The following is a 16652-nucleotide window of genomic DNA, read 5'->3' on the forward strand; positions in this document are numbered from 1 at the left end:
GTGATGCAATCAATCATACCCCAAACCTCAGCATCACACAATATTACCAATAAACCTGTATATGCACTTCCAAATCTAAAAGTTAATTTATACCAAAAATCTAAGCTCAAAAAGAAAAACAAAGTCTTTTGCCCATTAAAAAACAAATAATAACAAATACAAGAATCATCCTACATCAGAAATCTATATTAATGCAATTTATCATATTCATTAATTAAAGAAGACACACCTTACAATTATCTCAATTAATGCAGGAAAAAAGCATTCACTAAAATTCAGCCTGCACCTGTGACTTTAAAAATTAACAACTAGGAAACTTCCTTAACTCAGCAAAGAGAATCTACCAAAATACCTACCAGGAACATCACATTAATGACATAATATTGACAGCATTTTCTTTAAAGCCTGGAATTAAACAAAAATGCCCTCTCTTCACTGCTTCCATTTAACAGTATACTACAGAGCCTAACCAGTGTAGAAAGTCAGTGTAGTAAGTAAATCTTTAGAATAACTCCGTAATCTAATGAGAGAATTCAGGAAGATTTCTAGATGCAGGCTCAACATAAAAATTAATAGGTAAATCAAGGATGCAGGTTGAAATCTTTACAGTAATTACTAAAAACATAGAAAAAGAGTATATGACTTCCAAGGTAATGACAGACGGTGAGAAGGAAAGAATTATATTATTAAAATTCAATCGAATGGAAACAGAATGTCAGTAGGAAAACAGAAGAGTTAAATAAAATAGATGTACATAGAACACTGTTCTCAACAATGCATAATACATGTTCTTTTCAAATGTACAGAAAACATTTGACAATATCGACCAAATTCTGGGCCATTAAGCAAGTCTAAACAAATTTCAAAGAACTAAAAAAAAAAAAAATACATAGTATGTTCTGTGTCCACCACACAATATAATCAGAAATCAAAAATTTAAAGATAAATACAAAATTCTCATATGTTTGGAAATAAGGAAGTATACTTCTACATAACTCATGGGTCAAAAAAAAAACAAGCACAAAGTTGGAACATAGTTTGAACTAAGTAAAATAAAAACACTGAAAATAAAAATTTATGGGACGAAACTAAAGCAATTCTTAGAGGAAAACTTGTAGCCTTAAATGGTAAATAGAAAAGATAGTGGTTGACACTCTAAGAATTATCCATGTCAAGAAGTCAGGAAAAGAACAAATTAATCCAAGGAGTACAGAAGAAAGTACTAAATATAATAGTAATTGATGAAATAAAAAATAAGTAAAAAATAGAGACCACAAATAGGCCAAAAACTTGGTTCGTTTAAAAGGCTAGTAAAATTGATAAATCCCTGGTGCGACTACTCAGAAGAAAAAAGGGGAGAAGGCACCAAGAAAGCAAAGTCAGGAATAAAAAAGGGAACATCTCTGCAGACGCTAAAATGGTAAAATGATATTGTGAACAATTTGATGTCAAGACAATTTGCAAAGTTAGATTAAATGGACAAATGCTGGGAAAACTATAATCTACCAAAATGGGCAAAAGAAATAAAATTATAAAAACATTCTATATAGGGAATTGAGCCATAATTTAAAGACCTCTCCAGAGAAAACTCTAGGCCAATGTGCGTTCACTGGTGAATTTCACTTTACACTTAAGAAGGAAAAAAATCAGCATACATAAATTTACCCAGAGAATAAAAACAGAGAAAATGAAATTTAACTCACTTTACGAAGCCAAGATTTGAAAAAACTATGAGAAAGGAAAATTATAACCAATCGCTCAGACGACATGAATTTGAAAATCCTAAACAAAATATTAACGGACAGAATCCAGCAATTTAATAATAAAATAATTTAATAAGTATTTAACAAAATAATACAGCACAACTAAATTACATTTATTCCAGAAACATGTCGGTTTACCATTTAATCAATGTAATTAACCACATTTATTTATAGGATAAAGTAGAAAAATTATCATCTCAAAGATTCAGAAAAATCTTTAAGAATTCAACATCCATTCATGATTTAAAAAAACTCTTAGCAAGCTAAACGAATTTCTTTTTTCCTTCTTTCTTTTTTTTTTTTTTGTTTCATTTTTTGAGACAGAGTCTTACTCTGTCATCCAGGCTGGAGAGCAGTGGTGCGATCTTGGCTCACTGGAACCTCTGCCTCCTGGTTTCAAGTGATTCTCGTGCCTCAGCCGGAGTAGCTGGCATTACAGGCATGTGCCACCACACCTGGCAAATTTTTGTATTTTTTAGTAGAGACAGGGTTTCACCATGTTGCCTAGGCTGGTCTTAAACTCCTGGCCTCAAGTGATCTGCCCCCACTGGGCCTCCCAAAGTGCTGGGATTACAGGTGTAAGCCAAGGCGCCCAGCCAAGGAATTTCTTAATCGATAAATGGTCACTAATACACACACACACACACACACACACCCACACACACACACACACTCGCAAAGCATTTGGAGAGATGTTGAAAGCTTTTCCTTTGATAATGGAACTGTATGTTGATGGCTGCTATTGCCACTTCTAATTCTACACTGTACTGAATGTTCTAGCCAGTGATAGGGGAGATGAATGACTGAAATGGAAAAAGTATAATTTATTATTTTCATATGATGTAATCATGTACCATAAAATCCAAAACAATCTATAGATAAATTAGTATAACTAATAAGTGAGTTTAGGCTGGGCATGGTGGCTCAGGCCTGCAGTCCTAGCACTTTGGGAGGCTGAGGCTGGCAGATCACTTGAGCACAGAAGTTTGAGACCAACCTGGGCAACATAGCGAAACCCCATCTCTACAAAAAAATGAAAAAATTAGCTGGGCATGGTGGCACCTGCCTGCAGTGCTAGCTACTCAAGAGGCTGATATAGGAGGATCACCTGAGCCCAGGGAGGTTGAGGCTGTAGTGAGCCATGATCATGCCACTGCATTCCAGCCTGGGTGACAGAATGAGACTGCTTCAAAAAAAAAAAAAAAGTGAGTTTAGGAAAGTTGCTAACTGCAAGATTAATAAATAAAATGAAGTGCATTTAAAACAACAAAAAACATTTAGAAAATAAACATTTTAAAGGGATATCATTTAAATAACCACAAAAAAAATCTAAGAATAAATCTCACCAAAAATATGCAAGCTTTCTATACAGAAAATGAGAAAGCATTGTAAAGAGAAATTGAAGAGGACCTAATTAAATGAGAGAATACCTCTGTTCATGGGTTGGATGAGTCAATATTGTAAAGATTCAATTCTCCCCAGTCTATAAATTCAATGCAATTCCAAACAAATTTCTACCCAGTGTGTGTAACTTGACTAGTTGATTCCCAAATTTATATGGAAATATAGATGACCTAAAATACCCAAACAATTGTGAAGAATAAGAAGAAGATGATGAGGATATATTAGAAAGCTACAGTAAGATAGTTGTGCTATTGGCACACAGATGAAAAATCAATGAACAGAAGAGAAAGGTCAGAAACAGATTCATGTTCCTCAGGGTAGTAAACAAATGAAAATCTTCTGAACCAGTGTGCTGGAATAACTGGATAGCCATACATGAAAAAAGATGAAACCTGACGCCTTCCTCACACCACACACATAGATCAATTTTAAAAGGAATGAACCTTCCCGAAGAAAATACAGTAGTAAAATGTCCTTTAAACTCAAGGAAAATTTTCTTAATCAGGACACAAAAACACAAACTTTATAAAGGGAAAGCATGATACCTATGATGGTAATACAACTAAGAACTTCTGTTAACCAAAAGCTACTCCTGAGAGACAGAAAAGGCAAATCACAGAGCAGAAAAGCTTTCTTGAAATACATTTATGACCAATAACAGAATTGAAATCAGAATACACAAAGAACTACAATCAGGAGAAAAAAGATGAATAATCCAGGAGAAAAGTGGTTAAGAAAATTAAAAAGTTACTTTACAAAAAAGGATATCCAGATACTTAATCTTAAAAAAAACTTCCTCAATCTTATTAATTACAGAAATGCAAATGATCACCACCACAAGATGCCATCACACAAACACCCAAAGGCTAAAGATAAAAATACTCAGAATTGCAAGTATTGGGGAAGATATGGAATGCTTGAAGTCTACAATACCAGTGGAGTAAAAATTGGTACAACTGTTTTAGAAAACAGGTGACATTATCAAATAAAGTTCAAGATTCATTACCCTAAGACAGAACAATTTTAGTCTGAGGTATACATTCAACAAAAATGTGGCCACATGTGCAACAAGAAACGTGTATTTTTAAAAGCAGTATTATTGGGCTAGGCATGGTGGCTCATGCCTGTAATCCCAGCAATTTGGGAGGCAGAGGCAGGCACATCACTTGAGGTCAGGAATTTGAGACCAGCCTGGACAACATGGCAAAACCCCATCTCTACTAAAAATACAAAATTAGCTGGGTGTGGTGGTGGACGCCTGTAATCCCAGCTACTCTGGAGGCTCAGGCATGAGAATTGCTTGAACCCAGGAGGCGGAGGTTGCAATGAACTGAGATCATGTCACTGCACTCCAGCCTGGGTGACAGAGTGAGACTTAATCTCAAAACAAAAAAACAAAAAACATAATTTATCACAATAAAAATTGGAAACAACCCAAATGTAATAGAAAGAAAGAGATTCCATTTTCAGTCACAATTTGTGCAAGAATGAATATTTGAAAAGATGTGCAAAGACATGATTAAAAAAGTATAAAATATTATTAAAGAATGAACAAGATGACTCACATGTACAACTCAATATCGCAAAGTTGTCACTTCTCTCAAGTTAATCTATAAATTCAATGTAGTTCCAATAAAAATCCTAAAAATGTTTTATTATGGCGCTTCACAAAATGATTTTAAAATTGAATGTAACAATAAAGTTCCAAGAAGAGCAAGACAATTATGCCTTTATCAAACCACATTATAAAGCTACAATAATTACAAAAGTGTGGTAGAGAGAACTTAGGAGCAGTTTTGAATATTTATAGAAACTTGGTATATTACTGAGAGGGATTACAAATTAATGGAGAACAAAACAGCACGCAATTGATGGTGTTAGGACAATTGGCTATCTATATGAAAAAAACACTTCCCCCAACTTCCAATTAGATTAAAGACCCAAATATTGAAAATGGAACTTGAATATTTTTGAAGAAATGTGGAATATCTTTACTACATCAGTATAGGGGGGTGAATTTCATAAACATGACAGAAAAGCGTGAAATATATACACACACATAGAAAAACAAATTTTACTATATTCAAAATTACAAACTTCTCTCCAGGCATGATGGCTCATGCCTGTAATCCCGGCACTTTGGGAAGCTGAGGTGGGTGGATCACTTGAGTCTAGGAGTTCGAGACCAGTTTGGACAACACAGTGAGACCCTGTCTCTATAAAAAATACAAAAATTAGCCAGGCATGGTGACGCTCACCTGTAGTCCCACTTACTCAGAGCGGCTGAGATGGGAGGATCGCTTGAACCCCGGGAGGTTCAGGCTGCAATGAGCCGAGATCGTGCCACTGCACTCCAGCCTGAGTGACACAGTGAGATCATGTCTCAAAACAAAACAAAAATTTACAAACTTTTGTACAACAAAATAAATCACAATCAAATTTAAAAGGCAACATGTGGGGAGAATATAATTATAATACTAAGAAAAATTGGCATTCAGATTCTTTAAAGAACTCCTATAAATCAATATAAAATATTTTTACTATCATGATGCTACTGGTAACCTGCAGGCAGCAACCAACCAGAAGATAGCAAGACTAATATGAATGAACACATAAAAAAGAGGCTGCTCTCGTACATACCAGCTGAATATTAGCCCTCTAAACAACCTCTAACAAAATCAACAAAATATTATGTGAACACAGAATAATGTAAACCCCCTCTCAGCAAAAAAGAAAAAAAGTCAAATTTGAAATGATTGTTTTCCTCAAGCAAGGAATTAGCATTAGTTAATAGAAAACTGATGCTGACTTCTTTAATAATAACATTTTAGGTTGGACAATGTGAAATGGCCATTTTTAAAGCAAAAGATGGTTAAAAACTGGCAATTTCAAATGATTCAACCTCTATATTCTTAACTATGGTACTGTAAATTGCCAGTTTATATACAATATTCCAACCTGTAGAGCTAAACCCAGAACCTGTATATTAACTAATATACAGCTAAACACAGAACCTGTATTTTAACTGATGGGCTTGAAACTAGTCAATAAGACTAAAACTTGATTTTACTGAATTATATAAGTCAGTTGATGGTGCTATGTTTTCCTGGAATTTGATATAAAAATTGATTTACAGCCCACTAAAAATGTAATTATTTATGTTTGTCAAAATTTGTGAAATATGCTTAGATGATTATTTAAAGCCTAAACCTGAATGAGAGAAAATCTAACTAAACTTAAATTGGTTGGATTTACAAATGGCTTTTTTTCCCCATTTTCACCCCACCAATGTCAACTTCTTCGTATCATTACACTATAAAAATTCCAGTATAATTTTTGATATAGCATCTCTGTTGGCTCCCTTAATCTAAAATGTTCTCACAAAGTTTAAGAACAACCTTAAATATTACTGGAACAAAAACAGACATATAGACCAATGGAACAGAATACAAAGCCGAGAAAAAATCCATGCATTTATACTCAGCTGATATTCAACAAAGGTGCCAAGAATCCAAGATGGGGAAAGGACAGTCTCTTCAATGAACAATACTGGGGAAACTGAATATCCACTTGCAGAAAAATGAAATTGCAACCTATCTCACCCAATATACAAAAATCATCTCAAAGTAAATGCTTAACTGTGAAACATGAAATTGGAAAACTACTAGAAGAAAAGATAGGTGAAAATCTTCTTGACATTGGTCTGGGCCAAGATGTTTTTGGATATGACTGAAAAGCATAGGCAACGAAAGAAAAAGTAGACAAATGATACTGTATCAAACTAAAACGCTTTTGCACAGCAAAGGAAATATTTATAGAGTAAAGAGACAACCTACAGAATGGGAGAAATATCTACAAAGCATACATTCGATAATAGGTTAACAGATTTTTTAAAAAAGGAATTCAGACAACACAATAGCAAGAGAATAAGTTACTTCTCTAGAAAATGGGCAAAGAACCTGAAAAGATATTTCTCAACAGAAGACACACAAATGGCCAAGAGGTATAATGAGAAAATGCTAAACATCATTAATCATCAGGGAAAAGCAAATTAAAACCACAAAGAGATATCCTCACACCTGTTAGGATGGTCATTAACAAAAAGACAAAAGAAGAGTTGGTGAGGATGAAGAGAAAAGGGAACCCCCTTGTACGCTGTTGGTGTGAATGTAAATTAGTAGTTATTGTGGAAAACAGCACTGAGATTCCTCAAAAAACCAAAAATAGAACTACCATATGATTTGGAGATTCCACTTCTGGGTATATATCCAAAGGAAATGAAATCTGCACTCCCATGTTCACTGCAGCATTATTCATAATACCCAAGCTATGGAGTCGATCTAAATGTCATCAGTGGATAAATGGATAAATAATATATGGTACATATAATTAAAGGCACACTATTCAGCCTTAGGGGAGATCCTGTCACTCGAGATAATACGGACGAACCTGGAGAACATTATGCTAAGTGAAATAAGCCAGGCGTAGAAAGACAAATACTGCATGTCTCACTTATTTGTGGAATCTAAAAAAGTCAAATTCATAGAAGCAGAGAGTAGAATGGTGGTTACCAGGGGCTGGGGAGACAAAACTTGGGGGATTGTGAAGATGTTGGTTTTTACTTTATGATTATTGTTATTTTTTTAGATGGAGTTTTGTTCTTGTTGCTCGGGCTGGAGTGCAATGGTGCGATCTCAGCTCACTGCAACCTCTGCCTCCCAGGTTCAAGCGATTCTTCTGCCTCAGCCTCCCGAGTAGCTGGGATTACAGGTGCATGCCACCACACCTGGCTAATGTTTTGTAATTTTTAGTAGAGATGGGGCTTCACCATGTGATCCACCTGCCTCAACCTCCCAAAGTGCTGGGATTACAGGTGTGAGCCACTGTGCCCAGCCTGAGATGTTGATTAAAGGATGCAAAATTTCAGTTAGACAGGAAGAATAAGTTCAGGAAATTTATTGTACAACATAGTGACCACAGTTAATAATCATGTATACTTGAAAATTGCTGAGACAGTAGATTTTAAATGTTCTCACACAAAAATATGTGGAGTAATGCATATGTTAATTAGCTTGATTTAGCCATTTCACAATGTTTACGTATATCAAAACATCATGTTGTACACCATAAATATATTGGTTCTTTATTTGTTAATTTAAAAATAAAAAAGATCAGCCTTAAATAAAAGTACTCTGATATTCTAAAATTAAAGACTGTTTGTATTTTGAGAGATATAAACTGGCAAACCAAAAATAAAGAAATCCAAATACTAGTAAAACAAGGGAAAATATGCTCAACCTTCCTTAGTTCTTTTTTCCTACTTTCTTCCCTTCCTTATCCTCTCCCTATCTCCTACCCTTCCTCCTCTCCTCTTTCCTTTCTACTTCCCTTCTTTCAGTCTTGGAGCTAATATTTAAAAATGCTAACAATTATTAATACATATTAATAGCAATACGTATCTTGTTCTTGTACTTTATGTATATTTACATATCTTTAGAAATGGAGAAATAAAAAGGAAAATGCTATTACCTGTGCCTCCTTTACAGTGAATCGCTACGATGTTTTCAAGATCTTGAGCCATCCACTCATTTACTTCCTTGGTGAAAACCACCATCTGACTGATTTCAAGTTTAAGATTTTTAGTTAAAATATTTTCAAAAAATCAAGCCCAATATATTTAGCCCTCTTCTGATAGTCAATTTAGCATAAAACTTACTGTAGAGTGGGGACATTATGATCATCAATCATGATTCTAACGACCCTATTATGGAAGTGCTTAGGATCATAAGCTCTTTCACCTAAAATAAATAACATGTATGTCATATCTCTATAGGGAATAACATGATAAATGAGGAAGTTATGAATAAGTTAACATATCTTATTAGAATTCCTTATCTATCTTCAAAAAGAGCTTTCCAAGTTGCTCCTGCCACTCTAAAATAAATGCAAGCGTTTCAAAAATGTAAGGATGGTAGTGGTTTATCCATCTCATATAACCTAAACTCAACTTATTTTTGTTTAATAGGTATAATTTTTAACTTTCTAGCAGACTATTCATTATATTATTTCAGGGTAGTTAGAAACCACACGAGGCAAATGTAGCTGACCAGAATGTTTGCCCCCTGAAAATGTCTATTGAGTATACAGGTAGAGGAAAAAATCAAGAGAGACAGGGTATTAAACTGGGTTACAACCTATTTTCTACAGTGTTTTGCTTTTTTCCCATCTAGACCCTTGCTCTCATCACATGCCACTGCTGATGGGTCAGAAGACTCATTTGTTAAATTGTCTATGTCCTCATAATGCAATCTGGCAAGAAAAACAGAAAGATTTTCCTAAACCTAATATCGCTAGAACAGATCTTCCCTAAAATGGTTTGCTTCCACTGCAGCCTCATTGGTCCTGCCAAAGCCACATCCTTCATATGGTACTTTGTGCTGCTGGGCTAACTCCTTCTACTAAATGGGGCCAGTCCAAGATGGGGATTTTTAAATTCATTCCTTGCCACTACCAAATACTTATGATTAAATGCAATCTAAAAAACAAAATCATCTTCTTACGTGCAGTAATCTGTTTTCTATCTACAGTAGCAAAATATAGAGTAATGTACATACTGCAGATTGTAGACTCGATAGTGGTTTCGGTGTTTCTTATCTAGAAACCGCACAACTTCCTAAAAAAGACAAACACATATCTTACATATTTACATGGCACCAACATAAGCTATTTCCTAGGGGGAACCTAAAATGGTTATTACATTTATTAGTTTGTCTCTCACTAGCATCTTCTAGGGGAGATTCAGGGAATAAGAGGGTATGCAAATTTCAAGTTCTAATCCACTGTGATTTTTCAAATAGTCCACAAGTATGTTTGCCTACTCAGATGAGTCTCTATTGTAAATACACACTGTTTAAAGCTATCAGATAAGTAAATTAGCTGGTTAACTAACTTTAAGTAATTTGTTCTAAATCATTAATTCACAGTTAATATGGTTCTTGTTTAAATCTAATTCATATTCGTTCTTATTTAAATTTAATTCTGAATAGATACATCTTTAGAGAGTGATCTGCATATTACAGTCTATCTAAGCACCATGTAAACAAATAAATGCAAAAAGTATATAGTATGATTGTGTGTATGTGTGATAGAAAAAGATAAACATATCAAATTTTAAACAACTGGTAACAATATGGAGACTTTTTTGGCTCATTTGTTCTCTTTATTTTTTTAAATGAAGATATATGTGTACCTATAAGTGTGTGTGTATATATATATATGTATATATGTATAACCTTTAAAATGAAAAACAAATAGTAGTTATAATTTAAAATACAATCAATACCACTATATGAATCCAACTTTCAGTAAATACATCTTTCTGAAACATACACACACATACGTATATATCTCTGTGCAACAACAAAAATGACACAAAATTTTAAAACTGATTAGTATGGTACCCTCAGAGCAATGTTTACTGGCTTAATATTGAGAAAAATAAAATGAAGGTATCAAAGTCATCCATTTATTAAACTGGCTATCTCTGTTAAGAGGAAATAATAAGTCAAAAAGATGAACACTCTGAATCTGCATAGTGGGGGAGGCAAGGATAAATAGTTTTATATACTTCAGGTGTATCCTCCCCCCAGGTGATGGCTTTGTTCTTATCAATCTCTATGTTAAGATAATCCAATGGCCTGACCTGTCTTCCACCTGAAGAGACCATGGAGATTAGGCTCAGTCTTGTGCTTGCTTCCCTTTTCCACGGTGTGGCACTGGGCACACTTCTGAACAAAAATTTTCTTGCCTTTCTCAGCATCACCCATATTTAATTCTCTCTTTCATCACTGGCACTACAAAGGTTCCCGCTCAGAAGCCAGATGTCCCGCTCTATGTACCATATTTTCTTTATCTAATCTATCATCGACTGGCATTTAGGTTGATTCCATGTCTTTGCTCTTGTGAATACTGCTGCAATGAACATATGTGTGCATGCATGTATTTTTATAAGACAATGATTTATATTCCTTTGGGTATATACCCCATAATGGGATTGCTGGGTCTGATGGTATTTCTGCCTCTAGGTCTTTGAGGAATTGCCACACTGTCTTCCACATGGCTTGAACTAATTTACACACCCACCAACAGCATTTCTTTTTCTCTGCAACCTTCCCAGCATCTGTTATTTTTTGGCTTTTTAATAGTAGCCATTCTGACTGGCATGAGATGGTATCTCATTGTGGTTTTGTTTGCATTTCTTTAATGATCAGTGATGTTGAGTTTTTTTTCATATTTTTGTTGACTGCATGCATGTCTCTTTTGGGAAGTGTCTGTTCAGATCCTCTGCCCACTTTTTAATGGGGTTGTGTTTTTCTTGTAAATTTAGGTTCCTCATAGACTCTGAAGGAGATATTACCAGTGAAGCCTGAGAAACAGCAAAGATGGCAGCCAGCTCCTTCCTTTGGAAGCTCCATCCCAGGGGGATACTGACCTGTAGCCAGCCCGCACATACCTGCAAGAGGTGGCTGGAGACCCCTGTTGGGCATTCTCACCCAGTCAGGAGGCATGGGATCAGGGACCCAGCCAAAAAAACAGTCTGGCTGCTTTGGGGTAGAGCAGGTGTGCTGCACTGTGAGGGATCCTTCCTCCTCCGGACCACCTGTATTCTCCAAAGCCAGCAGGTTGGAGTGGCTGAGTTGACCAAACTGCAGAGGTGGCAGCTGCCCCTCCCACCAGGAGCTCCATTTCAGGGAGAGATCAAAGCTCTGTCCATAGAACCGTTGCTGGAGTGGTTAAAGCCCCTACAGGGATTCCTGCCCAGTGAAGAGGAATGGATTGTGGTCCTGCTTAAAGAGGTAGTCTGGTCATGATCTGGCAAGCCAGCTGTGCTGTGTCATGGGGAACTCTTCCTTGTCCAGACTGTCTGTATTCTCCATAGCTGGCAGGCTGGAGTGGCTGAGTCTATGAACCACAGTGATGCTGGCTGCCTCTCCCCACCTCCCCGGGAACTCAGACCCATCTGAGGTGGATTCCAACCTGCTGCTGTTGGCAGGCTAGGATTCCAAGCCAGTGGGACTTAACTTGTGAGGTGTCAAGGAAATGGGGCCTGCAGAATGATGCTGCCTGGCTCCCTGGATTCAGCCCCCTTCCCAGAGATACGTATGGACAGATTTCCCACTGTGCTGAAGATCCCCGGGGCTAGAGTGTGTAAAACTCCTGGGTTTCTGTGTGTGCCTGAGCAGCTGATGTGCCCAGACTCCATCCAGGTCTGTGTATCAGACCCACAGCCCTGGTGGCATGGGCTCACAAGGGGATCTCTTGATCCACGGCTTGCAAAGATCCATGAGAGAAACACGGTTTCCCGGGCAGGACTGCACACTCACTCACAGCTTCCCTTGGCTGGGAGTGGGGGTTCCTTTGGCTCCATGCCGCCCCCAGCTGGGCCATCGCACTCCCTGCCTGCTTGTCTTCATTCTCCATTGGTCAACCTGTTCATCCAGTCAGTCCCAATGTGAGAACCTGGTTATCTCAGTTGAAGGTGCTGAATTCCCTCGCCCCTTTTCATTCTTCGTGAGCACTGCAGACTGCAGCTGCTTCTAATTGGCCATCTTGCATCACTCTAAACATTTCTTTTTTAGCCCTAGTTCTTAATTCCTATAGCCCTTGGTTTATCACTAGTTTCTTGATAAAACAATCCGTCCACGTTCTCTAGTCATGGGATGATGACTCAGGCCAGGTATCCAGGACATTTTCTGGGAAGTAGCTGAACTTGCAGCCCTGTCCTGTTCAGAACTGAGCTAACACACTGCAGAGAGGTACTCCTTCCACCTCTCGGCAACTGATACCAGCCCTAGATAGTTATACTTTTATTGAGGTATAATAAGTATTGTAAATTACATAAAATTAAACAATGATCCTTTCAAGCTGGCATTTCACAGTAAACAGCATTATATGTTTGAAATTAATTTAGTCATCCACAGAGCCTAAAGCAATATGCCCCGACTATAATTTAGGATCTCAACCTAAGAAAACACATTTTGGGTTATGGCATCCCCATCTTTCTTCCCTATGGTAGACTATCAAAAACGGCCACAATTCTTTATAATTCCTTCCATCAAGAGTTGGAGTTTATTTTCTACTCCTTGAATCCAGACTGGTAGTGTAACTTGCATTGTCCAATAAAATGGGATAGAATTAATATATAATTTTGAGCCTGGGCCTAAAGAGGATTTGCATTGTTTTGTTGCCGCTCCTCAGACTCTTGCCTCTGCCATCATGTGAACAGGCCTGAAGTAGCCTACTGGAGAACGAGAGACCACATGGGACCATTCAGCCAAGTCAGGTAATATTCTTTCCTTTCATTTAAAAAATCTGTTTCCTTCATTCTTTAAAAATATTTTTAATTGACACATAATACTTGTTCATATTTATAAGGTAGAGACGGATATCTCAATACTTGTATACAATGTGTAATGATCAAATCAGGATAATCAGCATATCTATCACCTCAAATATTTATCATTCTTTGTGTGGGAACACAACATCCTCTCTATTTAAAAATATACAATAAATTATTGTTAACTGTAGTCACCCTAAAGCACTACAGAACACCAGAACTTATTCCTATCTGTAAGCTGAAATCTGATATTTCTTTGTTGATTTTCTGTCTAGATGATCTGTCCAGTGGTTAAGAGTGGGGTGCTAAAGGCCCCAACTGTTACTGCATTGGAGTCTATCTTTCCCTTTAGACCTAAAAATATTTGCCTTGTTTATCTGAGTGCTCTAGTGTAGGGTACATACATATTTACAATTATTCTATCTTATTGCTAAGTTGATCTCTTTATTATTATACAATGACCTTCTTTGTCTCTTCATACAGTTTGACTTAAAGTCTGTTTTTATCTGATAAGTATGGCTACCTCTGCTCGCTTTTGTTTTCTGTTTGCCTGGAATATCTTCTTCTATCCCTTCACTTCCAGTCTGTATGATCCTTTACAGGTGAAGTTAGTTTCTTGTAGGCAGCATACAGTTTGGTCTTTTTTTTTTTTTTTTTTAAATCTTGGCAGGCAACTCTGTATCTTTTAATTGGGAATTTGATCTGTTTACATTACATTCAAGGTTACTATTAATAGATTAGGTTTTATCCTGTCATTTTCTTCATTTTTTTCTGGTTGTTTTGTATATCCTTTGTTCTTTTCTTCACCTTTTTTTTTTTTAATCTTTGTGGTTTGGTCACTTTCTGTAGTGACAAAGTTTGATTCTTTTCTCTTTCTCATGTGTATATCTGCACTACAGGTGAGTTTTACACGTTTGTGTGTTTTGACAATGGTAATCATCCTCTTGCTTCCAGATGTAGAACCACTTTAAGCAGTCCTTGTAAGTTCAGTCTAGTGGGAATGAATTCCTTCAGTTTTTGCTTGTATAGGAAATACTTTATTTCTCCCTCATTTCTAGGGGATAGCTCTACTAGGTATAGTATTCTTGGTTGACAGTTGTTTTTTTTTTTCCTTCAGTACTTTGAATATATCATCCCATCTTATTGTCTACTGACCTGTAAAGTTTCCACTGGGAAATCCACTGCTAATCAAATGGAGTTTCCCTTATATGTGACTTGATGTTTTTTTCTTGCTGTTTTTAACATTTCCTTTTTTTTTTTTTTTTTGGATACAGTCTTGCTCTGTCACCCAGGCAGTAGTGCAGTGGTGTGATCTTGGCCCACTGCAACCTCCACCTCTTGGGTTTAAGCAATTCTCGTGATTCAGCCTCCCAAGTAACTGGAACTACAGGTTCACACCACCACACCCAGGTAATTTTTTTGTATTATTAGTAGAAATGTGGTTTCTTCATGTTGGCCATGCTCACCTTGAACTCCTGGCCTCAAGTGATCCACTGGCCTCAGCCTCCCAAAGTGCCGGGATTACAGGTGTGAGACACCACACCTGATGAATATTCCCTCTTTTTGACTTTTGACTACTATGCACCTCAGAGAAGACCTTTTTGGGTTGAATCTATTTGAGAACCTTTGAGCTTCCTAGATTTTGGCCATATCTCTCCCACGTCTGTTTTTAAAGCTCTTTTTTTTTTTTTTTTTTTTTGAGACAGGGTATCACTCTGCCACCCAGGCTGGAGTGCAGTGGCACAATCTTGGCTCACTGCAACCTCCACCTCCTGGATTCAAGCAATTCTTGTGCCTCAGCCTCCCAAGTAGCTTGGATGGCAGGCATGCACCACCAAACCCAACTAATTTTTGTATTTTTTAGAGACAGGATTTCACCATGTTAATCAGGCTTGTCTTGAACTCCTGGCCTCAAGTGATCCACTGCCTTGGCCTCCCAAAGTGCTGGGATAACAGGTGTGAACCACTTCACCTGGACTCTTGATTGTATTTTTATTTTATTCCTTAAATTCTTCAGCTCCACAATCTGTGTCTGGTTTTTAATGATATATATATATATCCTTGTTGAATTTCTCATAAGATCATAAATTGTTTTTCTAATTTCATTGATTTGTCTATCTGTATTCTCTGTATCTCATAGTTTCCTTAAGATCATTATTTTGAATTCCTTCTTAGCCATTTGATATACTCTTTAAATTTAGGGTCTGTTAATGGGGAATTATGGTGTTTCTTTGGAGGTGTAATGTTTCCTTGCTTTTCACGTTTCTTGTGGCCCTAAACTGATTTTTGCACATCTGGGGGAACAGTTGCCTCTTCCAATGTTAGGGAGTTTTCACAGAGAAATACTTTTTCCAATAGTTGTCTCCTATAGTGTTCATTGAGTAGGGTGCTTTGACTTTGGATCTGGGTGGGTGCAGTAATATAGTCTTCAGGTGACTTTTTTGGCTGTAATCAGCATTCAGTGGTGTCTGTGAGTGCCTCAGTGGCCTGATGGTGAGTGTTTGTGGAGACAGTGGTATGGCTTTTCTTGGTGTGAGAGCCATCATTCAGATTAGTTCTCAGGCCTTAGGCATATGCATGCTAGCTGCAGTGGCTTTGCTAGTTGTGGGGTACTGCCAACAGCAGGGCAGGCACCAGGCAGGCCAGTCCTCAGTGCCTTAGAAGTGCATGCGGCAAATGGGGGCTCTGCTGGTGAAGGGGGTGGGGCTGTTGGCAGCAGTGGGTGCCAGATGGGATGGGCCTTGGGCCTTGGGGGGTGCATTTAGCATGCAGTGGCTCTGTCAGTCGAGGGTAGCCAAGTCATTTTAGACTAGCCAGTCCTCAGATGACCCAGTAGCTGCCCACAGATACATGAATGAGCTTAGTTGAGACAGGAAATCCTTTCTGCAAGCACCTAAATTGGACAGTTAAGCCCATACCAAATTCACAAACCACAGTATCATGAGCCAAATAAATAGTTGCTGTTATAAGCCAGTAAGTTTTGGGGTGGTTTGTAACCACTGGCACAATTGTAACTGGTATCAATCCATTATGATTTTTTTCCTTGAAAGAGTACATTTTTCAAAGAATACTGCCATATCTGGGTCAGT

The 16652-nt window shown here is 37.2% G+C and overlaps 1 protein-coding gene across 1 annotated transcript in view; it reads right to left on the reverse strand.

Moving 5' to 3' along the window:
- Nucleotides 1-9361: 9361 nt before the first annotated feature.
- Nucleotides 9362-16652, reverse strand: part of LOC129528453 (phosphatidylinositol 3,4,5-trisphosphate 3-phosphatase TPTE2-like) — a 39195-nt gene continuing 31904 nt past the window's right edge. The window contains exons 12-13 of the mRNA XM_055368848.1: nucleotides 9782-9840; nucleotides 9362-9476 (exon numbers count right to left, since the gene is read on the reverse strand). Of these exons, the coding sequence (XP_055224823.1) occupies nucleotides 9362-9476; nucleotides 9782-9840 (174 nt within the window). The remainder of the gene's footprint in view (nucleotides 9477-9781; nucleotides 9841-16652) is intronic.

Source organism: Gorilla gorilla, chromosome 17 (genome assembly GCF_029281585.2).
Source record: "Gorilla gorilla gorilla isolate KB3781 chromosome 17, NHGRI_mGorGor1-v2.1_pri, whole genome shotgun sequence".
In the NCBI taxonomy this organism is placed as follows: Eukaryota; Metazoa; Chordata; class Mammalia; order Primates; family Hominidae; genus Gorilla; species Gorilla gorilla.